The sequence below is a fragment of the Cetorhinus maximus genome, chromosome 22, assembly GCF_964194155.1.
Source record: "Cetorhinus maximus chromosome 22, sCetMax3.hap1.1, whole genome shotgun sequence".
Taxonomy (NCBI): Eukaryota; Metazoa; Chordata; class Chondrichthyes; order Lamniformes; family Cetorhinidae; genus Cetorhinus; species Cetorhinus maximus.
Window position 1 is genome coordinate 72,361,834 of NC_135900.1, and position 26,000 is coordinate 72,387,833.

Genomic DNA, 26,000 nt, shown 5'->3' on the forward strand with positions numbered 1-26,000 from the left:
CGGTGACTCCGCCTCGCACGGACAGTGAGGACAGTGACTCCGCCTCGCACGGACAGTGACTCCGCCTCGCACGGACAGTGACTCCGCCTCGCACGATTCTGACGCTGCCTCGCACGGACAGTGAGGACAGTGACTCCGCCTCCCACGGATGGTGACTCCACCTCGCACGGACGGTGACTCCGCCTCGCACGGACGGTGACTCCGCCTCCCACGGACGGTGACTCCGCCTCCCACGGACGGTGACTCCGCCTCCCACGGACGGTGACTCCGCCTCCCACGGACGGTGACTCCGCCTCCCATGGATGGTGACTCCGCCTCGCACGGACGGTGACTCCGCCTCGCACGGACGGTGACTCCGCCTCGCACGATTCTGACGCTGCCTCGCATGGACAGTGACTGCGCCTCGCACGATTCTGACACTGCCTCGCACGGACAGTGAAGCTGCCTCACGCAGACAGTAATGCTATCTCAAGCGGGTTGTAATGTTGTCTCAGATGTACTATAACGCTGCTTTTTAAACAGTGTAATGCTGCCTCAAATGAAGTATACCACTGCCCCACACAGCCTGCAATGCTGCGTCATGTGCATTAATTATATATTAATTGTGTTTAATTGTATGCCAGAGGTGAGCATTTGCTGGTGTTTCACTTTTTCTCCTACAATAGGAATAGATTGAAACGATGCTTTTTGGATTTGTGGGTGCATATTTAGAATATTTTTCCCTGTAAATAAATATTTATAGAAATATATAAAGATTGGCTCCAGTTCTATCCTTCACTACCTTACTTCCTGGAATTTAACGTGATAGTTGAGACAGATTGCCTAAAGGTGTAGGCTGGAAACCAAGGGGAAAATAATTAGACAAAAAAAACTAAAATCCTAGTGGTCATTGTGTAAAATGGCAGAAAGTACATGTAAATTGTTGGAGTATGATTACCCTCCAATGTTCTTGGAGTCTGAACCACATGAACATTGGAAAAATAGAGATGTGGACACAGGTTACTTCCCTGTCAAGTAGAAAACAAGGTTTGACCTTGGTGTTGCCACTTCCTGTTGAAAATCGGAAGTAAAGTATTTTATGAGATTGATGCTCATCAAGTAGACAGTAATGAAGATTTCTACCTTCTATTAAGGGATCTTGGATGAATCTACATCTATTAAATACCTAAGCAGCATGGTCAGAACTTGATAGATTTTGAAAACAGGTGGAGGAATATATTATGGACTTTAACAGCCCAAAATTCAATTTGCGGAATCCCAAGATCAGTACTAGCATTTAAATTGTTTGATTATGCTAAGGTGTCTTATAAGAACAGGCTACTGGTTTTAACTGGTGTTTGGTTCTCAAAGAAGGAAACTTTGCTGAATTAGATGTCTGCTACCTTTGAAACAGTCAGACACTGCACACAGGCATCAATACAATGCAAAATTAAAGACAGACAAAATGATTATGAGAGCACCTTTGGCAAGTGTGGCAATTATAGCTTAAGACAAAATTGCATCACAAATAATGAGCAAACGAATCCCAGGGGTGCACAAGGAAGAATTCATAGGTGCTTCAGGTGTGATTTGAAGCACCATTATGCAATTAATTGCCCAAAGCAGAGAGTCTATGAAATGATACAGAGAGTACTGAGACAGAGGATAATGATGAATCTAAACAAATTATACAAAGATCACAAGGAGTTTTAGTCCTGTAGTGAATGTGTTAGTCAGGGACACTTTTAACTGTGCAGTACCAGATAGTGCTTGCACCTCAACAGTATGGGGGAAAGATTGGTTAAAATGTTATCTTGATTCACAAAGTAGTGAGAATTGCCACAAGGTTATGGAATAGAAAAGTACTACTTGCTTTAGGCTTAGAGATGACAACATATTGAGGTCACTAAGGAGAGTTGCAATTCCATGTAAAATAGCTAGCGTAAACCATTTTATAAATATGGACATAAACTCTAGTGAGATAGCTATGCTGTTGAATAAACCTTTTACAAAAAATGCACAAATGAAACTTAACATGGAGTATGATAAGTCAATTATTTTGGAAAGTCAGTGGACTTGCTGTCTAGTGAGGACATTATGGTATTCCCTGAACAAAGCCAGATGTTTTGTATCAGACTATTAGTGAAGCATTAATGGCATCATGTGATAAGAGTCAGAGAGAAAAGAAACAAACTGTCTTAAAGTTATACCTACCTGTCAAAGGTTAAACATTTTGCTAAAAGATGCAGGTGTCATTGATGAAGGGTGTATGAGGCTAATAGAAGAGATTAGTGAGAATTGTGAAATCTGTAAGAACTACTGAAGGACTCCTCCACATCCTATTATAAGCCTCCCATTGTACGTGACTTTAATGTGGTAGTTGCCATGGTCTAAATGTATGATACAAAGACAGAAATATGTTAATTTACATTTTGTAGGCCTGGTGACCAGATGTAGTCTTCCTACAAACTGTTAAAATTCACTCCTCACGTTTAATCAGAATTAATTACAAAATCTTAGACCCTGAGCAGATGGTACCTAAAGTGCTCATGTGGCTTGTGATGAAAGTCCTGAGGAACAGAATGTGGAAGATCAAGGGCTGGATAGTGGTAATGACATGCAGAACAGAGCTGTCACATTCAAAGGCCGATTGTCCAGAGTGGCTACTCGGCTGACGTGTATTCCGGAGGGGATGGAGGGATGCGACAATTGTGGATGTGCAAGAATAGCTACTGCCAGTTTTAGATATTGGTTGGACATTCAGGATGATGGCCAAGCTGCAAGGTTCCTGGACTGGCAGAATGGGATGAAAGAGCGGAGAGTAAGAAAGCATTGTACAAGTGCTGACAGTGGGTCTGGAAGAGAATTTTCCATCAGAAAATTATCACATACCAGAGGAAAACCCTCAGGTACTGGATGAGAGAGATCTCATGCTGTCTTGAGCAATGGACACAGTCTTACTGAATTCCTTCAAACGAGAGCTGGATCTTGTTCTGTTTGGGGCAGGCATCACACCTCTTAAAAGGTATATGTTTCCGAGAATTTCGGGCCAGAGTCAACTCCTGGACGAGTTACAATTACCTAGCTGGGTCAGAGAGGAATTTCCTGGAATTATTGCCCCCCAAATGTTTATCTAATTTTGTAACCTCTCTCAGTCGATCACATTGCCTTGAGTGGGGTGGAGAGCATATATGTTGTGATTCACAAGGTATCAGAATAGTACGGGACAGGCTGGATACACCAGAAGGTCCATCACTGTTTGTATCAATGTTACTGTAAAATTAGTATTGAAAGTGTCAATTGGAGGTTAGTAATAAAAGTGTTAATGTGAAATGGGTAATAAAGATGTTAATGTAAAATCGATAATGAAAGTGTTAAGGTGAAATTGATAATGCAAACATTAATTTATTCTGTTGAAATCCTTCTGACATTTAAAATAATTCAGTTAATGTCTTCTTTAAAATAGTACACAACTAGGTGTATTTATATAGCACCTTTAACATAATAAAGTAATTGCTGAAATATGACATTTCGTTGAAGCTTTTCATCTTGCACTCAAGACAATCTCAAGAATACCAATGTCAAGGGAAGCAACAACTTTATACTGTACGAGAAGGGAGTGCTGATTGATTGGCAAGTTTGATTGGTAGTTAATGGTGACTGACAGTTAACTGCCAAGCATTGTTTGAAATTTTAAAGCAGGCAGCTTGACTCTGGTCAAAGCATTGCCCTGAGGAATGAACCAGCGAATGGCTATCACTTATGTTTTACAGCATTGCAAGGCCTTAAGGACAACGCAGACATACATATCAGTAAACCCGACAAAGGAATGGGAATATTTACCCTTAACAAGTGTGACCATATCAACAAAATGCATGCCATTCTTAATGGCGGGTCCAAATTCGTATTGGACCTGCCGCTCAACAAGGACAGCCTTGCTCGAAAGTAAGCTAAAAAAAAATGCTTGCTGGGTTTATGTAACAGCGATGAGCTGCCATGTGATATATATGACAGGGTTCGCCTTCATGGCTCGCCGTGTCCACATATCCATGGGCTGCCCAAGACATACAAAAGTGATGTTCCTTTACACCCTATCTTAGCTATGGCCGGTTCTGCACAGCATGAATTGGCCAAATGGTTGGCCAAATTGTTACTACTAGTTTTGAGCGAGTTTTCCAGATACACGATGAAGGATTCCTTCACATCTGCGAAGACCATGCAGGGCTGCATATCGATAGCAATGCTGTGTCCATGTGCTCATTTGACATTGCTAGCCTAGACACCAATGTTCCACTTAAGGAAGCCATATATATTTGTGCTGTAGCACTATATCATGGTGATTTAGACCCACCACCATTGCATGAATCAGTATTCACTGAGCTTATGAACTCAGCAACTTGTGCAGTTGAGTTCAATTTTAATGACACATGTGTGCCCAAATAAATGCTGTTGCCATGGGATCCCCTATAGGCCCAACTCTCATAAACATCTTTGTTGGGTTCCATGAGAAATGGAATGACACCTAGCCCCCGACCTCTTGCATAGTTCAGCTATGGGGATGTTATGTTTGCTATATTTACAGCTGGATTTAATAATTTCCTTGTATGTCTTAAAGGGCTCCATCCTACACTCAAATTCACCTTTGAAATGGAGCAGTCAAATGAACTCCCCACTCTTGACGTACTAGTTGAGAAATCTGCTAGGGGGTTCTTTGCCATGGTCTACCTGAAGCTTACCTTCACTGGTCAATACACATGTTGGGATTCTTACAGTTCCACATGCTATAAGATTGGCTCTATTGGCTGGTTCGTTCCTCAGTGCAATGCTTTGACCAGAGTCAAGCTGCCTGCTTTAAAATTTCAATTCGTAATAGGGCCTAAGCCATTTGCTCACCGTGCAAGCCTGATGATGAAATAGGGCATCAAGACATCCTGCAGTATAATGGCTACCCTGATTAGATCATTCCGCATTGTATATTGCGCAAACTCATGAAAGGGCCTAAGGCCATCACTTTCAGCCCTGAAAAGTGCCCAGTCTACCTCAGATTACCCTGGAAGGACAAGGTATCTCAAAAATTTGAGCAACAGGTGAAGCTAGCTGTTTCACGCTGCTACTATACAGTAGCAACACAAGTGGTATTCGCCACTAACAGGATGCTGTCATCAAGCCAAAAAGCTGTTCTGCCTATCACACAAATGAGTAATGTGATGTATGAATTTCAGTGCCAGTGTGATGCTAGATATGACTAGGCTGTACGTCCCAAAGACTGGCGGATCGTATCAAACAGAATGTCCCTTCTTATGTTTGCAATGGGCAAGGTACAGACCGTACCCAACCATCCCACACTTGCAAAACTCAAAACACAGTGTCCAACATTAGGTATGATTCTGCAATTGGACAACATTTTCTAAATAATCTTCAGTGTGCTAGGAATTACGCTGACAACCAATTTAAGATTGTCAGTCGGGTTTGCAGTGTGCCACATTTTCATGTACTGGAAGCTACATATATTAATAAACAGGGCACTGTTCTTTGCAGACAGAAAGAACATGTACACACATTGCGCCTGTTTCAGCTAAACAAAATAAGTGACAGCCATTCGCTGGTTCATTCCTCAGGGCAATGCCTTGACCAATCAGGGTCAAGCTGCTCAATTTAAAATTTCAAACAATGCTTGGCAGTTAACTGTCAGTCACCATTAACTGGTATATTCTCCATGACAATGCCTCTACCAATCAGAGTCCACTTGTCAACCAATCAGCACTCTCTTCTCAGACAGGATAAAAATTGTTGCTTCCCCACAAATTGGTATTCTTGTAATTGCCCTGGTCAGTGCAAGATGAAAAGCTTTGACAAAATATATTTTTTCAGCAATACACAAGTCTGTAATAATAAAGTTGCTTTACCAGGCTGATTATAGCAAATTTGACACTGAGCCACATTAGGAGATGCTATGGTAGATGACAAAATACTTTGTCAAAGAAGTTGGTTTTAAAGGAGGAAAGTTAGGTAGAGAGGTGGAGAGGTTCAGGGAGAGGGTTTAGAGCTTTGGGCATTAGTAGCCAAAGGCACGGTCTTCAGTAGCAGAGCGTTAAAAACTAATAAAAACAGGAAACGCTGGAGAGCTCAGCAGGTCTGGCAGCATCAGCGGAGAAAGAAACAAAGAGTTAATGTTTCGAGTCCAGTAGTTCTGAAGAAGAGTTATAAGGACTCGAAACGTTAACTCTGTTTCTCTCTCCACAAATGCTGCCAAGCCTGCTGAGTTTTTCCAACGTTTTCTGGTTTTATTTCAGAATTCCAGCATCTGCAGTATTTTGCTTTCATTCTAGCGATTAAAACTAGTGATGTTGAAGAGGTCAGCATAGGAGGGCCAGAGATATCAGAGCATTGCCGGGTTGGTGAAGGTCACAGAGATAGGGAGGGACAAAGCCATGGAGAGGTTTGGAAAAAAAAATGGTGCAAGTAAAGAGATGACTACAGAGCTTTGGATGAGCTGAACTTAACAGGGAATATAACATGGGAGGCTGGTTAGAAGTACACGAGAACAGTCAAGGGTAGAGGTAAAAAAAGAATGAGGGTTTCAGCACTGGATGAGCTGAGGCAGGGACGGAGATGGGCGATGTTAAGGGGGCGGAAATAGAACGTCTTAATGATGGTGTGGATATGTGATTAACAGCTGACCTTGAGGTCAAATATGACACTAAGCTTGTGAGTTGTCTGGTTCAGCCTTGGATAACTGCCAGGGACAGGGGTGGAGTCAGTGGCGAGGGAATGGAGTTGGTGGCAGGGACCTGTCGGTATTCCCAGTGTTTTGTTGGTAAGGAGATGACAGGGAGGAGTCCAGAGTTAAAGTCAGAAGTCCCGTGGTGGGATCAAGTTCACCTAGGTAGAGTGATTTGGCATGGAGCATTGACGAACTGTTATCCAAGTCTGGAAACAGGTGCATCAGGCAGCTAAGGTGCAGAGGCTCTTTGCAAAGTACACTCTGCATGCAATGAACAGTCATTGACAGTAACTAATACAATCTGTAATCCACTTAACAATTCAAGGAAGCTGTACTTTAAAACTAGCTCTTAACCTCAAGCTGGAATACGGTCATCACTTGGAGCCCATAGCAAAGTGGTGAATCTTTGTCCACTACAGCCTTTCTAAGAACACTCTATTTCATGATTCTTCTATAGATAATCTTCTGAACTTGCTTTTAGTTCACCTACAGCTACAAATATGTCATCTACATGCTCTTCCTTCTCAATGTGTTCAAATCTCTTGTTCTGTCTTAATCTTTCCTAAGATATTAAAACTATAGATCTCCTTACTTCTAAAATTAAAGTAAAATACTGTAGATGATGGAGATCTGAAATGAAAACAGGAAGTGCTGGAAAACCTCAGCAGGTCTGGCAGCATCTGTGGAGAGAGAAATAGAGTTAATGTTTCGAGTCTGTATGACTCTTCTTCAGGGCTGAAGAGAGGTAGAAATGTAATGGGTTTGATGCTCCCCTCCCCCAACCAAGGGCCAATCTGAATCTTGTTCCCATGTTTTGCTTTTAGAAATTGCTGACCCCTGTTTTGCTACTAGCACATTCTGCTGACCTTTATGCCACTATTAACACCTGCTTTAGTCTTTACCACTATCATTACCACTCCCTTTCTATGTCCATGTCACTCCTGCCCTCCAACCTATCTTTGACCTTCTATTTTGCTTCACCCACTCTGTTCAACAGCAGACAATCCATCATGTTTCTACCTCGATTCAGCTCTGAAGAGGAGTCACATGGACTAGAAACATTAACTCTGTTTCTCTCTCTACAGATGCTATCAGAGCTGCTGAGTTTTTTCAGCATTTTGTTTTTATTTCATATCTCTTTCACTCCTTCAGTTCGCCCTCCTTCCTATAACGTTTAGAATTAAAATAGAATTCACACCAAATCACTGTCTCGCATTTCTCTGCATATCAACCTTGGCGGTGTTGGCCATCATCCAGGCTTTTCAATTTAAAAGAAATTGAAATAATCTTGTGTGATTTATCTAGAAACATGAACGTTGGCCAAGTTTTCCTTCCCTAACCCAAGGCACCAGTGATAATTGAAGTATTCCTAAGCGGCATTGACTGAGATTAGCTGAGGTCACAGCTAGCACTGAGTCTGGACGTTGCCTGGCCTGCATAGCTCAATAACTTCTGGAGAGGCTTTCCCTGCCTTCCAGAGAATGAAGAGTAAATGTTATGAGTGAACTAAATGTTGACCTTGTCATTCTTCCTGATTTGGCACAGGAATTTTTCTTTCAGTGCTTAGAGAATAAGGACGTGTTGCCGTTGACCTAAAATATGCCAACCTTGTCCTAATTATACTCATTCATGGGTCCCGACAGATGAAAATGATAAATGCTAATCTTGCTATTTTTGGTTTCTGAGCAAGAACTAATTACTCAGTGCTCAGAATAGACTCTTTGTGCTTCTCTTATCCACTTTCTCCAGTCTATTTTCTCTCCCCCAGCCACTGAGTCATCCTGCAGTCGAGTTCCGCAAAAACCCTGACCTCAGATTCTGTGAGCTCTGACTAGTGAATGCTGCTGGTTATTCACCTTTGCTGAGGCAGCGTAAATGAACCTGGGCCTCCGGAGTCTGTCCAGCATGAATGATCAGGGTGAGAACATTGGCTACCTGGGATTAACTGTATCTGCACCCACTCTGAGATTGGCCAACCAAATCATATAAATAGAGCCATCAAAGATTATAAAAGTTTGACTTGTGATTTTCCTTCACTCAATGAATGCAAAATTGGCTTAGTTGTAGGAGGCAGAGGGTGATGACAGAAGGCTGCTTTAGTGACTGGAAGCCAGTGTCCACTGGCGTACCACAGGGATCTGTGCTGGGTCCTCTATTATTTGTCATTTATATAAACGACATAGATGACTATGTGGGGGGTAGGATTAGAAAGTTTGCGGATGACACAAAGATTGGCCGGATGGTTAACAGTGAGGTTGAATGTCTTGGGCTACAGGAAGATATAGACGGGATGGTCAAATGGGCAGACAAGTGGCAGATGGAATTTAATCCTGAAAAGTGTGAGGTGATACACTTTGGAAGGAGTAATTTGACAAAGAAGTATTCAATGAACGGCATGGCACTAGGAAGTTCTGAGGGACAATGGGACCTTGGCATGTGTGTTTATAGATCTGTGAAGGCAGGGTGGGGGGGGCATGTTAGTGGTGTGGTGAAAAAGGCATATGGGACACTTGCCTTTATCAATCGAGGCATAGGTTACAAAAGTAGGGAGGTCATGTGGGTGTTGTATAGAACCTTGGTGAGGCCACAGCTGGAGTACTGTGTGCAGTTCTGGTCACCACATTATAGGAAGGATGTGATTGCACTGGAGGGAGTGCAGAGGAGATACACCAGGATGTTGTCTGGGATGAAACATTTAAGTTAAGAAGAGAGGTTGGATAGACTTGGGTTGTTTTCGTTGGAGCAGTGAAGACTGAGGGGCGACCTGATCGAGGTGTACAAGGTTATGAGGGGCATGGACAGGGTGGATAGGGAGCAGCTGTTTCCCTTAGTTGAAGGGTCAGTCACGAGGGGACACAAGTTCAAGGTGAGGGGCAGGAGGTTTAGGGGGGGTGTGAGGAAAAACTTTTTTACCCAGAGGGTGGTGACGGTCTGGAATGTGCTGCCTGGTAGGGTGGAGGAGGAAGGTTGCCTCACATCCTTTAAAAAGTACCTGGATGAGCACTTGGCACGTCATAACATTCAAGGCTATGGGCCAAGTGCTGGTAAATGGGATTAGGTAGATAGGTCAGGTGTTTCTCATGTGTCGGTGCAGACTCGATGGGCCAAAGGGCCTCTTCTGCACTGTGTGATTTTTTGATTCTATGAATGAGTGGCAGCAATCCCAGCTATTTTCCTCAGTTGGATGGCTATCACACACTGGCTCACATTCTCCTTAAGCATCGTCAAACCTTACTTCACAAAGTGGCAAGTCAGAGAAATAATCCCTGTGTCTATAGAGGTAATAGCATATCTCAATGAGGTTCGATGTACTGGAGCAATTTTCCACCAATGGTGGCTGCAGAGGACATGGAGCTCATGCAAGAAATGGTGGGGTGTTGTGATGGCGAAATGTATTGTCGGTATTTGGAAGGATGAGATCAAATGGCTCCCCTACACCCAAACCCATTCTGCTCCAGTTTAGTTTAGAACCTGTTAAAACCCAATCTCAACAGCTGGCAGCCAATAGCAGAACTGCTTGGCTGGTGACAAACAGAACCATGATCATTTTACAACGCTAACTTTAGCTTCCATATGTTGAAACTCCCTTCAGGACTTAGTGGGTTAATAGTCTTCTTAAAACAATCACTACCAGCACTAACCTTGCCATACATAATGGCTGTCAAACAAAATGGGTTCCACGTTTCTTGGAGGCAGCATCAATCTAGCTGTCATGTGTTGTGTACGGCATGTTCCTGAAAGTAGCCAGCCTCAAACTAACCCCTCATTGTTCCACATGACATTTGTAGCACCACTGAGGGAAGATAAATTTCCATCTCTTATGAGTAGAATTCACACTCATGGTGAAGTAGGTGCGAGGCTAAGATTCTTCTGGGAGAGGAGCTGTCCAGGCACATATTCAGCAGAATGTTTAGGTGTGACACCAAAGAGTGTCATTCACTTTGTTTTCTTTGATTGATTTTAAATTAAAGTTTGATTATAACGTTGGATACTATTATTTGTGACTTCTCAGTTCAAGGATCCTCCAAGGCCACAACTGTGAGTTAATCATTTCCAACCCACAACCACCTATTTTTCTTGTCAGTCCTGTGCTCATCAGATGAGGGATGTTAATACTGAGGAATGGAAGATTTGCTACTTCAGGCAAGCTTTGTCAGCATCAAGACATTCCTGGTCAAGCACAGCACACTGACATGTAGAGCAAAGCACCCTGCTGCCCTGAAAATACATCTTAATTCCAGCTCAGACAACTGCAACCTACTCCATCAGGGTAACCTTTTCTTTATCTGAGACTAGTCATCATCTGGCCTGTGAGCATGGTTACCAATTTGTGCTGAATTAAGGGCAATTGTGTGTTGTAAGTTATTTTGTCCATATCTAATAGAGTCTGCACTGGATTCCCCAAGATCTGTAGGGTTGTTACAGTTAGACAGAGGCTTGCACCCTATTACTTTGGGCTGGTACCAAACCCTGACCCTGAGGTATATGACCAATTTTAAATTCCACTAAACTGGTCAGTTCTATGACATGTGTAGAGCTTAAAAATGATGCAACAAAACGAGACTTGAGCAAACCAATTACTTTTTCTCCCTTAGGGATAGAGTTTACTGGAATTGTTGCGAGTTTACCTGATGTATACAACTAGTTTACAGGTGGGTTTATACAGATTATGAGTTCAACATAATTACTGAATCTGGAAGAGAGGTTATGAGAACCAACAAGTACATTAGAGAGGCATAAGTGTTAAAATCAGGGGACTATCTGGAGTCAGATTTCTAATCAAAAAGGACAAGGTAGATCACTAAATCAAGACTTGGCAGGTCTGCACAGTGTACAAAGAAGAGCAGCTAGACTGATCTTAAGTGTAGAGGAATGAGCGTATAATCTATGCTGACATTTCAGTTGAATTGAGGGAGTGCAGCATTGTCAGAGCTGCCATCTTTCTGGTGAGTCGTTAAAGGTCGTGTCTGTCTAGTCAGGTGGCAGTTATTGAAATAGAGCAGTTCCCCATTTCCTGGGCCAACTCAGCAGCACCATCAAAGACAGGCGAATTAATCATTTATCTCAGAGCTGTTTTTGAACCCTTCCTGCATACATACTGGCTGCTGTGTTTGCCTACATTAACGACAATGGCTTTATTTTGTTTTTGGCTGTTCCAATTTGGGATGTCCCATGGATGTGCAACACACCACACAAATGCAAACACTTTCTTTCTGAGACAACATTAGAAAAATTTAGATTTAAAAAGGAGATTGGGGTGGGGGGTAACTCAGCTAAGTGTATATAACATTAAATTGTAGACTTAAATTAATCACAGATTATTACTTCAAAGGGATACAATCCACCAAAGTTATAAACGGAAATTAGTGAAACTGAAATTTGGAACAGCTATGTTGGGAAAAAAGATATTTTTCATAGAAAGTTAAGAAGTTGAAACTCAGTTGGAACAAGACAATGGAAGCATAAACACTGCGGGGGGGTTTCAGAATGCAGTGGTACGCCAACTCAGGAGACTCAATGCACTAGAGGGTGGGTGAGTGGCTTGTGTTAGGTTAAGAATAAGTAATTGCATTTTCTTCTAAATTGTGAAATTGTGCCAGGTACTATCTAGAGCCAATTAACTATTTGAGACTTAACAGAACATCAATAGTCATCTTCAGGTTGAGTGAAGGGCAAGGCATTTGCCTTGGCTTAAATATCCTTAGTGCTAATATGCTGATATCAGAGAAACAATTGAGTGATGCCAAAACAAAAAGATATCCCATGGCTGTTTCCTCTTTGTTCCCCTAACAGGTTCTCCATGAAAGCACAGTGCACCCTTTCCTAGTGCAGAGTCAGTAAATTGGCATCATCAGATTGGTAGCTCGTCCATTCACCCCTCTACCCCACATTTCTTGTAACAACCACAGAGCTAGCACACAGGACAAACATCCTCCTTTCTCCAAGATCAAGCACTTTAACATCTGATGAAGCTTACAACAGAGCATTGGCTTCAGGAAGATGCTAGGAGAGAGATTTATGATCAGAGTAACATCAACTGCAACCTCATTGATGTATAGTGGGATATTAGTATAATGGGACATGTATTGCTACCCATTTAAAAAAAAAATTCAAATGCTTATCTAATTCTCTTCTTAAACAATGAACGTAAGAAATAGGGGCAGGAGTAGTCCATATGGCCCGTCAAATCTGCTCTGCCATTCAATACGATCATGGGCTTCAACTCCATTTTCCAGCCCACTCCCCAAGTCCCTTTAATGCCCTGCGAGACCAAAATCTGTTTATCCCAGCCTTAAATGTATTCAACGATGAAGCATCCACAATCCTCTGGGGTAGAGAATTCCAAAGATTCACAAACCTTTGAGTGAAGTAATTTCTCCTCATCTCAGTCCTAAATGATTGGCCTCTTATCCTGAGACTGTGCCCCCGTGTTTTAAGATTCTCTGACCAGTGTAAACAATCTCTCAGCATCTACAATGTTACAGTCACTGCCTCAAATGCCAATTGTGATAAGGGAGGCCCCATTCTTTCTTTAATTTATTTTCAGGATTTGGACACCAATGAATAGACCAACTTTTTTAGGTAGTGACAGGCCTTCTTAATCTTTGTAGCAGTCTGGCAGAGCTGAGTGGTGTGCTTGGCCACTTCAGAGGGCAGTTAACAGTCAACTGTATTGGCATGGGACTGGAGTCACACAGGCTAGACTGGGCAAGGACAGGTTTCCTTCTCTAAATAACCAATTGGATTTTTAGGACAATCTAATTTTTACTGGCATTTGTTTTTTTTTCCATTTGAAAATTTTTTACCCTGAGTGCAACTTCTCGAAGTGCCATTTTCTGGACTATTAGTCCAGTTACTAGTCCAATAAAATAACTTTAAACTAAAATAACTACTGCATGACTGTATAATACAATTGTGGCTACACTTCAAAGATACTTCATAAAGCACTTTGGAACATCAGATGGTCATGAAAGGCACTACAGAAATGCAAATCTTCTCTTTTACTTTTTTTATATATAATCGCCCTTGTGTGAAGTTCTTCCAATTTCTGAGCCACAAGCCCTGTAACTATCCTACTCTGAACCCTCTCAATCCAAAGTTAGAATAGGTTATCACGACATAGAATCATAGAGTAAGAGAGTGCAGGAGGCTATTTGGCCCATCAAGCCTGCTTTTTGGAAGAGCATTCCAGCTAGACTCACTCCCATACACTTTCTCTGTATTCCTCCAATAATTATCTCAAATATTCATCCAATTCCTTTTCGAAGATACTGTTGATTTTGTTTCCACCATTCTATCAGGCACAGCACATTCTAGATCCTAACTATGAGTTTTGTAAAAAAAGAAAAAAAAATTCCCTCATGTCACCTCTTGATTTTTTTGCCAATCACCTTTGATCTTCACCTGATTATTGAGCCTAGTGCCATTGGAAAGTTTCTTTTTATTTATTCAGTCTAAACGGTACATGATTTTAAGCATTTCTATCAAACCTCCTCTTAGCCTTCTGTGCTCTAAGAGAACAATCCCAACTTCTTCAGTCTATTCGTATAACTGGAATGCCTCATTCCTGGAACTACATATAGTCAAGTGTCTTCAAGGACTATTCTAACATTAGATCAAGGTTTGTTGCTCAGAGTTTCAAATCGATTGGAAAGCTTCACTGAGAACTCAATAATCAATCATCACTATTCCTTCTCTGTTGTGGGGGGTAGCTGACATGACAACCGTTGTGAACTATAAAGTCTTTCAATGTTTTATTGAATAGCAATAAATAAAAAAGTGGATGATTTGTAAAATTGAACTGGTACCAGCCTAGGAAATATTGACTTATTAGGGAAGCCGGTAGCATAGTGGTATTGTCGCTGACTAGTATTCTACAGATCAGGGTAATGCTCTGGGGACCTGGGTTCGATTGCCACCATGGCAGATGGTGAAATTTGAATTCAATAAAAATCTGGAATTAAAAAACGACCATGAAAACATCTGGTACACTAATATCCTTTAGGGAAGGAAATCTGCCATCCTTACCTGGTCTGGCCTACATATGACTCCAGACCCACAGCAATGTGGTTGACTCTTAAATGCCCTCAATAAATGCTGGCCTAGCCAGCGATGCCCACATACCATGAACGAATTTTTAAAAAGGCACCATCATTGAGTGCGGTCTCTGTGTTCCTCTCTGTCCTCTTGTGCAATCCGCTCTCACTTCGCTCCACTGTACAATCATCCACCTAGTTGCTAAACTAGGCCTTAAACCACTCCATTTTTCTGCCTCCCTCTTCTCCTTTAATACGCTCTTTAAAACTCTTTGACCAACTTGCCCTAATATCTGTCTTGGTGACCATTTTGTCTAGTTACATTCTGTTTAAATGCCTTGAGACATTTAACTATGTAAAAGGTGCTATATAAATGCAAGACGTTATTGTGTCTACAAATTACTTTGGAAGTGAAATTAATTCTGATTTTACATGCATGACAGAGATATTTTTCTTTATAATTCTCTCTCTTTTCCACCCCCGACCCAGTCTGCTGCATATGTACTGCTCCACATAAGTCAAGTACGCTCCATTCTCTCTGTTAGTAATGTGAATGCCCAGAGAGCAATTGTCAGGGTGGCTTTTGACCATTTAGGGCATCACAGTTTAGGTTCATCACGTTCTCAACCCAACATCCACTCATGCCTGATAGGGGTCAGTGGATAGCAAAAATCGATTCTACTCTCTCTAGGCAATTTAGTATTTCAGCTGCTGCCTAGGCTGCGATGCATCAACTCAGGGCAGATTGCGGAGCTATAAAACGCACATACTATGCTTCAAGCTGAGTTCTCTCTAGCCATTCAGAGTGGTGACATTTTCACAGCTGGAGATTGTGAACTGTTATCTGTCCCCTCATTCCCACCAAGGTAAGACTCAAAATTCCATCTGTATCTCAAAGCAATTTGTCCTGCTTCAGAATTTACAGGGAGCACAGTGAAGGACACATAGATACACACCCCCACACCCGCACACTACCTTTGAACTTGTGCAGCACAGCCCAAAGTTCAGCGATGTCTGTAGCAAAGGTGATATCCGTGTCAAGTACAATGACCCGTTCCAGAGAAGCAGGCAGAGTCTTGGTGAGAACCAGTTTCATTAGTCCATATATCCCTGAGTAATGCTTGTTTGGAATCCATGAAACTTCTGGCTGAAAGGCACATACATATTGGTTTAGATTCAATTTGATTTTGAACTTGCATCAATTATAAAGAGCACCCCACAGCAAATCCATTGGCACAAGTGCTTGGAAGGTGGACATCCATTGTGTGTATACTGACATAGCTGGAACAACAATACCAGCTCAGTTAATCACATCAGAAGGCCTCTGTGGTTCCAGGTCTTGGAACAGTCTGCTATCTCTGCTGCTGCAGTGGACCGGAATGATTCAGCCTGAAGCACTGACTCAAGCGCCACGACTGTCCAATCTACTTCAATACATTTCAGTTATACTATCGTTTAAATCATAAGGGGTGGGAGGAGGCTCATGTGGAGTATAAACACTGCATAGGCCTGTTGAGCAGAACAGCCTTTTCCTGTGCTGTAGACTCACAATATTTCATGTTTCATTTAATATCATCTCCTCTATCCCCACTCTGACCCACCACTCTCATTAAACTTGCTCCTCAACATTGATCATGTTGCCTTGCCAGGTTCACCCAGATCTAGGGTTGACAACCCTCCAAGATTGGCCTGGAGTCTCCAGGAATTGAAGATCAATCTCCAGGACACTGCTGTGTGTAACCCTGGAGAAAAATCACCGGGACATTAGGGGAGATTTTTTTGACATTTTCTTTGAACATTTCTCTTTACCAGATATAAAAATATAGAAAATGGTGGGGCAGGTGGGGAAGCTGTTTGGCTGAGGATCAAGCATCATCCAATTGGGGGATGAGTCTTTTTGCTTTCCAATTGGAGTAGGAAGGCAGTATGTCACAAAGATGGATGTGCTGGCTGACTAATGACTAGAGCGTGGGGGTCAAGTCATGTGATGAAGGCTCCAGGAATACATTTAATCACAGTTGGCAACACTAGCCAGATCCCGGCAACAAAATGGCCCTGATTGTAAAATATTGCCCTCCCTGAGATTTGACATTGTTCCATATTTTACTCCTTGCCCTGCAGTAAAGCAAGTCAATGGCGTGCTCTTCGAACTCAGATTGGCCCAGTCTCCTTACAACAATTGAGCTCAGGTAAAGTAAAATGATGAGTTGTATAACCTTTTTTCATTCTTGTACCTGACCTTCATGTGGCAACTGTCCCCATCCGACTGCTGAGTGGACAATTGCAGGTACAGATCTGACTCCCAACATTTGGTATTGCAGCGTTTTGAGAATGATCATTCATAAAAAAAAGCTGTAGAATGACATTTGTATATAAGAGTAGGAGGAGGCCATTCAGCTCTTTAAGCCTGCTCCACCATTCAATAAGATCATGGCTGATCTGGTTGTGGTTTCAACTCCTCTTTCCTGTCTGCCCCCTCATAACCCTCGACTCGCTTGTCAATCAAAAACCTGTCTAACTCTGCCTTGAACAAATTCAATGATCCAGCCTCCACTGCTTTCTGGGGAAGAGAATTCCACAGACTAATGATTCTCTGAGAGAAAAAAAATTATTCTCATCTCTGTCTTAAACGGGAGACCTTTTATTCTTAAACTGTGTCCCCAAGTTCTAGTCTCCCCCACGAACGGAACATCCTCCCAGTATCTACCCTATCAAGTCCCCTTAATTGTTTCAATAAGATCACCTCTCATTCTTTTAAACTCCAGTGGGTATAGCCCCAGCCTGTACAACCTTTCTTCATAAGCCCTTCATCCAAGGAATGAGTTGCGTGAACCTTCTCTGAATTGCTTCTAATGCAATAATATATTTTTTCAAATAAGGTTCCATAATCCCTAATACATTTGTCTAACAAAAATCTATTAACTTCAGTTTTGAAATTTTCAATTGATTTAAGCCCCAATAGCTTGTTTAGCAGCATTTCAGATTCCCATTAATACTTTGCGTGTGGAAGTTTTTCCTGACATCACCCTTAAGGCCTCACTCTAATTTTAAGGCTCCCCCTTGATCTGGACTTGTCCACCAGAGGAATAATTTCTCTCCATTGACCCGTTAATTCCTTTAGTCATCTAAACATCTTAATTAGATCACCCCTTAATCTATATTCAAGAGAATACAGATTTAGTCTATCCAAACTGACTTCATAATACGAACATATGAATTAGGAGCAAGAGTAGGCCACTCAGCCCCTTGAGCCCCTCATGGCTAATCTGATTGTAACCTCAATTCCACATTTCCACTTACCCCCAATAATCTTTCACCTCCTTGCTTATCAAGAATCTATCTAGCTCTGCCTTAAAAATGTTCAAAGACTCTACTTCCGCCGCCTTTCAAGGAAGAGAGGTCCAATGGGTCACTACCCTCAGAGAGAAAGAAAATCTCCTCATCTCTCTCTTAAATAGGCGGCTCTTTATTTTTAAACAGTGACCCCTAGTTCTAGAATATGTTGAAGAATATAACCCTATAGCTCTGGTATGATTCTGCTGAATCTATGTTGCGCACCCTCTAAGGCCAATATATCCTCCCTGAAGTGTGGTGTCCAGGAATGAATGCAGCTACTCTAGCTGGGGTCTAACCAGAGCTCTTTATAGCTGCAACGTAACTTCTACTCCTTTGCATTTTATTGCAGTCCATTGGATTTATTAAGATCACAGGGCTGTCTGGGGCAATGAGAACCTAGCTGGTGGTACTAAGGGTGTTCCTGTTGGCACAGGACTGCTATCCCTCCGGTTCAATCCTTCTAAATTAAGCTGCTGGGACAATCCATCGCTGGAAGTAGCTCTGGGCAGGGGCGAGAGGGATGGTGGAGGGAGCGTGAAGCTGGGGTAAGAAAGAATGAATAAACTCTAACCTTCAATTCATCAGCATCATAAAAGTTGACAGTCACTGCCGGAACCATCCACGTCTCAAAGAGATAGCCCAGGATTTGCTTGGCAATAGCATCAGTGATGAAATGGAAATGCAAAGGGTTTCGCCTGAGGGAACAGAAGACGGGAGTGTAAATAGAATGTACTGGTTGTCACTTCCTAGTCATTGACCAATGGGTTGGCTGGAACTTCTCAAAGCAAACTCTCATTGTCTTCCAATCGTCCCCCTGATTGGTTGTTTTGGCAATCAATAGAAAGAAGAATGGCTTGCGTTTACGTAACATCTCATCTGAAAGATGGCGCCTCTGGCAGTGCAACACTCCCTCAGTACTGCGCCGGATTGTCAGTCTAGATTTTGTGATGAAGTCTCTAGAGTGGGATTTGACTCGGACTCAAGAGTTTACCATTGAGCCGTGAGTGTCGCTTGATAGATTTCTGATTGCTCATATATTTTCCTCTCACATTATTAGGATCAGCAGAAGGATAGAAGTGGGTTTTTAGGCCTTGCCATGACTACCAGCAATGCCACTCTGCTAACGACAAGAAAATAAGTGCGATAGGACTTGTAATATCAGAGACTCATCTGACAATTGAGAGAACAAGGCAGATAGTGTTTGTGGTTTTGGGTCCTCCTTTTTCAAAAGCCTGTGCACATCGATGGAGACAAGTGGAAGCGGAGGATGTAAGCGATTTCCAGAAAGCTATGGATAGATTTATTGACAGACACGGCTATAGTGATCGAAGGGGCTAAGAAGCTGTGCCTTTTGGATAGGCCTGATAGATAGAGATGATCGTTCCAGATCCTATTCAGGAAATTTGGACATGTGGGGCATGACTTTACAAGTGGTGGGGTTTCCCTCCCCACTGCTGAAAAAGTTGGCGTGGAATTTGTCCCCTGCTCTGACAGGCTGCCCCACAGCCACTTAACCCATTGAAGCATGCATGGAATTTATGGGCCTATCCACCTCCACCACCACCACGCACCACCCCCCCACCCCCCACTACCCCCACCTGTAAACTGAAACATTCTGCCCATGAGGATTTGGGAAAGTGATAATTAATATCTCGGAATGTGACACGGGTAACTAATCTCATGGAGCTTATTTGAGTGAGGAAAGAATTTCAAAGTTTTTCTTAAACTCTGCCACAGTTGAACAGGACTTAGAACTACTTAGGGCAGGTCAGTCGAGATGCAGGGCAGAATTTTCCATGCCCACTGGCAGAGAGTGTGATTGGCGGCATGAGGGGACAATATGGCGAGAAGGCCAAATATCGGTCTCACAACGTAGTGAAACCAGTTTGCAATAGTCCGCTCTGCCCATCAATGGCACCATCGGATGTAGGGAGCTTCATTGTAATACATCTGCATATCAATATAAGCCCAGGTCACCGGAATCATCCTTCTCCCACCCTGCTGGATCATCCAAGCATGATTGCGCCGACATGTTTCACAACAGCATTTATAAGGCATGCTGCACTTTGAGGGGAACTCAGAGCTGTGTGCACAATAATGTTGCGCAGCACTCGTGTGAGTCGCCTGTTGGACTTCAAGGTGCCACACATTCAGGCGAGGGCACAGGCAAGTCACATTTTCCTGGCTGGCTGACAGTGCGGTGATGAGGCAAGGGCTGCCCGGTGGTTGAGGCGAGCTGTGGGGGCAAGATCTGCCCTGCGGTTGATGGTAGTGCACAAGCACATGCAGGGTTGGGGGGTGGGGTAGGGGGAGGGGGAGGGAAGCGGCCATGCATTAGGGAAATCTTGTATAAAGTGACCTTTGCTCCAGAGCTGAGAGTTCGGACGCAGCCGGATTAACATGCGTGGAGTCAGGCCTCGAGCTTATCTGCCCACTCAAGCAATGCAGAGACATCAAATTGCCACCAAATGCTTTGAGCTTTTAAACCTTCAGAAACAGACTGCAAACTAATGAGCATTTTAGTGAATTGCAGAACAATTGGAAGACTGGGCACGTTGTATAATCTCCTTACTAAAGCTGCCCATGGAGCAGTCACTGGCGGAGGTGCTCACAGCCCTTTGCAATGTCAGCATCCCGGTGTGGACCAGTCTCCCCCATGGTTCAAGCTAACAGTGCGGCCTTGCAGTGTGGGTTAAGAGAATGCCTGTGCCTGGGCTGAGAGCACTGCAGGTAGTCCAGTGGGCGAAGCTGCTGCCAATTGGTCAGGTGGAGTGGGGCGGAAGTGGGGTCTCAGGCAGCCATGCAGCGCACTAAATTCTGGCCATCCAAGTGGTGGCCAGCACTGTCCGGGATGAGTTAAGGGGCCTTCAAACTTAACCAAGAGAGATTCTTAGAACACCCAAGCTAACCCAGATCTCAGGTTTCCCACAGGTGCAGGGTGCCTTCGAGGACACTCACGTGGCATTCAGATCTTCGTTGCAACATGCGGTCAACTAAGTCAACTGCAAAGGCTTCCATTTGCTGAATGTTCAGCTGGTGTGAGACCACCACAAAGGTATCCTGTAGGTCCGCGCACGGTTTCCAGGAAGTGTCCATGACTCCTACATTCTCAGTTGGTCTCATATCCTTGATGTCTTCCAGGGTCCAGAGGCTGCAGGGATGGCTCCTCAGGACAAGGGCTACCTGCAGAGGACGTGGCTGATGACACCCATGTGGCGGCCTCAGACTGGAGCACAGCGAAGGTATAATGAGGCTCATACTGCAGCTCGCAACTTGGTGGAGCAAACCATTGGGGTGCTGAAGATGAGGTTCTGGTGCCTGGACCAGTCTGATGGAGCCCTGCAATACAGTCCACAGAGGGTCATGCATGCTGTGCCTTTTACAACCTGGTGCTGCAACAGGGAGAGGAGCTGGCTGAGGAGGAGATGGAGGAGCTGCATGCCTCCTCCGGTGAGGAAGACGTCAATGGGGATGAGGGTGAGCAAGTCCTCGAAGGTGACAATGACAGGGTTGAGGCCCTCGCACTGGCCAGGCGAGGCAGGTGCACTTGGGAGGCCCTCATAGCTGCTAGATTTGTGGAGGATTATGACGACAGGAGTGAGGAGACACCATAGCTCCTCACACTGCATCTGTGAAGGTTTGACTCCAGTCTGGCTGATGGCAGCACACATACCCTCTGTGACAATGCTCCTGCCATGCAGATGCAGTGGAAACCCTGATAGTCACTCGATCGCAGGAGGATGATGGTGACATGCAGTGAGGACACTCCATAGATCTTCACATAGCCTCTGAGAATGTCTGACTCCTGTCTTGCTGAGGGCAGCTCGCTTGCACTGAGAGATCAGGGTCATATCATGGAGAGACAGCCATGAAACTTTAAATGCACCTAATCCTTTGTCAGCCTTCAGCACCTGACCCTTCAAGAGCACAGCATCGCTGGTCACAGGTGATGAAGTGATGGGGGCCAGCCCCACCTTAAAGGTGTTGAGAGCACACAGAGAGAATGATGAAACTCTGTGACGCCTGCCCACGACATTCTGGCAGCAATGACAAGCACCATCGAGGTGCAGGCACCAGTAATGCGTCCAGTGAGTGTGAGGTAGGACCATCTCCTTGGTCTGAAGCCTGCACAAAGCATAGGGAAGAGGCCCTGGACTGAGACACCTGCCTTTATCTTGTGCAAGAACCAAGGTTTCACATCTGAGTGACACGAACACTGCTCATCAGAACAAGGAGCCATAGGGAGTGAGGCATCTTAGGGTTCTATTTACAATAGAGAACATTATGTACAAGTGATTAACATCCGTGCCAATGCTGTGCAACTACACCTTCTTAACCTTCCTAACCCTGCCACTACGTCTTGGTGCTCCCTCAACATCCACTGCGGAGGTAGAAGCAGCCTGCTGACTGCTACACCCTGTCTGTGGTGACCTTGGCAGGCGTCCTCTAGAGGACCAAGACTTGGAAGGCCATGGCCTGCTTCGGGGTCCTGCTGTGTGGTAGTGGCACCCTGGTTGGCCTGTGGAGCTGGAGCTGCTGGGGTCACAGGAAGAGGGGATGCAGATGGGCCGAACACTCCTGGAGTCACCTGGGTGGATGTCCCCGGGTGTGCACCTGCTGATCCTCCTCCCTATGAGTGCCCGAGGGCCCCTGACTGACTCCATGAGGAGAAGGCGTGGCTGGAGTAAAGTCGAGCTGCCCCGCACCCCTCTCATGTTGACAATGTTGGAAGCCAACTATGGCATTAGTAGTGCAGGACCAATGTCATGGACCAAAGTCTCCATGACGGCCGTCATCCTACCAGCATTGACCTTGGTGTGCTGGCATGCCAACTCTATCACCTCAGACTGAAGGTGGACGGACTCCTCCATCGTGCCTTGTAATCTGAGGAGTGCAGCGGACATCCCTTCCTGATGTTCCAGAGCTTGCCTTTGAAGCTCCAGCAACTGAGGTGTTACCGGATCCAGAGGCTCATCATCTGACTCAGACTCAGCAGGTTTCTGGCCTCCAGCAGCCCTCCGAGTGCCGGACACCTGGGAAGACCCTGCTGCCTGCTGTGGATCAGACAGTGTGATGTGCTCACCAGATTGTGATCCCGAGGCTACTCTAAAGCTAGATCCCACCAAGTTGTGTGTCTCTGTGCTGGTGGAGGGTTTGGGTGAGCGCTGTGACAGGACTTCAGGGAGGGTGCCTTCAGATTCCTCTTCAGAGGTTTCTTCGGGGCTTGATAGGAGGCCCTGGGTCATGGAATCCATCAGCTGTTTCTCAGATCTGCATGCGAAAGCAAGGGGAGATAATTAGTGCGTGGCAGTGGCCTGTGAAACAGGACACATCACTCACAGCGTGGTTTCTGATGGATGTTGCACTGCTGGATCCTCACTTGGTACAGCACCGTCGACCTCACCATCAGCTCAGGAATGGTCCAGATATTCGCCAGCCAGCTGGATGATTCTATTTTCAAAGCCCATGAGGACCTGGATTTCAGGTATTCCTCCACCTGTCTGCGACCTCTCCCTCTTGTTGTGTGCCAGCTTCTCCTGCATGAATAGAGATGTAGAGAGTGTAAGTGGGAAGCCTGCAAGGCCAGATGATAAGTATGCCTGGCATGTGTGGGTGGCAAGTGATCCCATGGACAGGATGAGGACAATGGAGGTGCGTGTGAGAGAGTGAATGATGGGTGTCCCTGCGAGATCCCTGTGGATGTGTGATGGTTTTGTGAGTGATGAGAAGAGTGATTTACCCTGACAAAGAACAGAGGAGATCATTCATCCTCTTGCAGCACTGGGTGGCTGTCCTCTTTTGAAGGGCGTTGGCCCTGACCATCGCTGGCACCACCTCCCAAGCCGGATTGGTGATGTTGCTGCCCCTCCTGCAGCCAGAGAGGGGGTAGAGAACATCATGACGGGCCTCCATGGTGTCCAAAAGGTGCTCGAGGAACACATCGCTAAACCGGGGTGGGTGTGTGTGTGGACTGCAGTCTTCTTGCCTTTCGGGGCCATCCCGTCTTCCCTGCAGCAGTCCTGGGCTGGAAACACAGAGAGGCGTGCGCACGGCTCCACTTTAAGTATGGTGCCCAGTGTGAGAAAGCGGAGAGGTGATGGCGTGGCGGGTGAATGAGAGCCTGCCTGCCATTAAAACGCCGTGTTTCCTGGGAATGCGTGGTTAATGAGGCGGGTATGGGGCGATACGGTGTGAAAAGCTGCCATCGTGGCCAGTGGGAAAAACGTTCTTTTTCCCGCCCGCTGCTGCACTTAGTGCAAATCTGGGGTGATTCTATCCGCAATGGCAGACATTGAAGGAGATATTTCATAGTACTCAGCAAACATACATTCCAGTGAGAAAGAACGTACCATCCATGGCTAACTAAGAAAGATAAATAGAGTATTGAATGGAAAGAAAAAGCGTATAACTCCGCAAGAAGATTGGACAGATATAAAAAACAACAAAAAATGACTAAAAGGATAAGGAGGTAGAAATTAGAGTACGAGAGCAAGCTAGTTAGAAATATAAAAACAGATAGTAAGAATTTCTAGAGCTATTTAAAAAGGAAAAGAGTAAGTAAAGTGAATGTTGTTCCTCTAGTGAGTGAGTTCCGGGGAATTAATAATGGAAAATAGGAAAATGGCGAATGAATTGAACAGATATTTTGCATCTGTCTTCACTTTAGAGGATACTAATAACATCCCAGAAATAATTGTGAATCAGGAGGCGAAAGGGAGGGAGAAACTTAAAACAACGACTATCACCAGGGGAAGGGTACTGAGAAAATTATCAGAGCTAATAGCTGACAAGTCCCCAGGTCCTGATGGACTTCATCTAGGGTCTTAAAAGAAGTGGCTGCTGAGATAGTAGATGCATTGGGGTTTTAATTTTTGAAAATTCCCTAGATTCTGGAAAGGTCCAATCAGATGGGAAAAAAAGCAAATGTGACTCCTCTGTTCAAGAAAAGTCAGAGACAGAAAGCAGGAAGCTACCGGCCAGTTAGCTTAACATCGGTCCTAGGGAAATTCCTGGAATATATTATCAAGGAGGTTATAGTGGGACACTTAGAAAATCTCAGTGCAATCAAGCAGTGTCAACATGGTTTTGTGAAAGGGAAATTATGGTTTACTAATTTATCAGAGTTCTTTGAGAAAGTAACAAGCAACGTGGATAAAGGGGAACCTGTGGATGTGCTGCACTTAGATTTCCAGATGCATTTGACAAGGTGCCACATCAAAGTTTACAACACAAAATGAGAGCTCATGGTGTAGGGGGTAACACATTAGCATGGATAAAGAGTTGGTTAGCTAACAGGAAACAGAGAATAGGCATAAATGGGTCATTTTCAGGTTGGCAAGATATTACAAGTGGAGTGCCGCAGGGATTAGTGCTGGGGCCTCAACTATTTACAATTAATATCAATGACTTGGATGGTGGGGCCAAAGGTATAGTTGCTAAATTTTCTGATGACACAAAGATAGGTAGGAAAGTAAGTTGCGATATAAGGAGTCTCAAAGAGATATAGATAGTTTAACTAGGTGGGCAAAAATTTGGCAGATGGAGAATAATGTCCACTTTGGCAGGAAGAATAGAAAAGCAGCGTATTATTTAAATGGAGAGAGGTTGCAAAACACAGGTACAGAGGAATCTGGGTGTCCTGGTACAAGAATCAGGAAAAGTTAATACGCAGGTAATGCAAATGATTAAGAAGGCAGATGGACTGTTGTTGTTTATTGCAAAGGGAATGGAATATAAAAGTAGGGATGCTTTGCTATAATTGTACAGGGCATTGGTGAGGCCACATCTAGAACGTGTACAGTTTTGATCTCCTTATTTAATAATTGCATTAGAGGCAATTCAGAGAAGGTTCACTTGACTGATTGCTGGGATGGGGAGTTAGCTTATGAGGACAGGTTGGACCTGTGTCTATTGGGGTTTAGAAG

General features: G+C 44.2%; 1 protein-coding gene across 1 annotated transcript in view; it reads right to left on the minus strand.

Moving 5' to 3' along the window:
• Positions 1-26,000, minus strand: part of LOC144696788 (xylosyl- and glucuronyltransferase LARGE1) — a 366,558-nt gene that overhangs the window by 136,394 nt on the left and 204,164 nt on the right. Inside the window, exons 5-6 of the mRNA XM_078568532.1 lie at positions 18,647-18,770; positions 15,715-15,886 (exon numbers count right to left, since the gene is read on the minus strand). Coding sequence (XP_078424658.1) covers positions 15,715-15,886; positions 18,647-18,770 — 296 coding nt within the window. The remainder of the gene's footprint in view (positions 1-15,714; positions 15,887-18,646; positions 18,771-26,000) is intronic.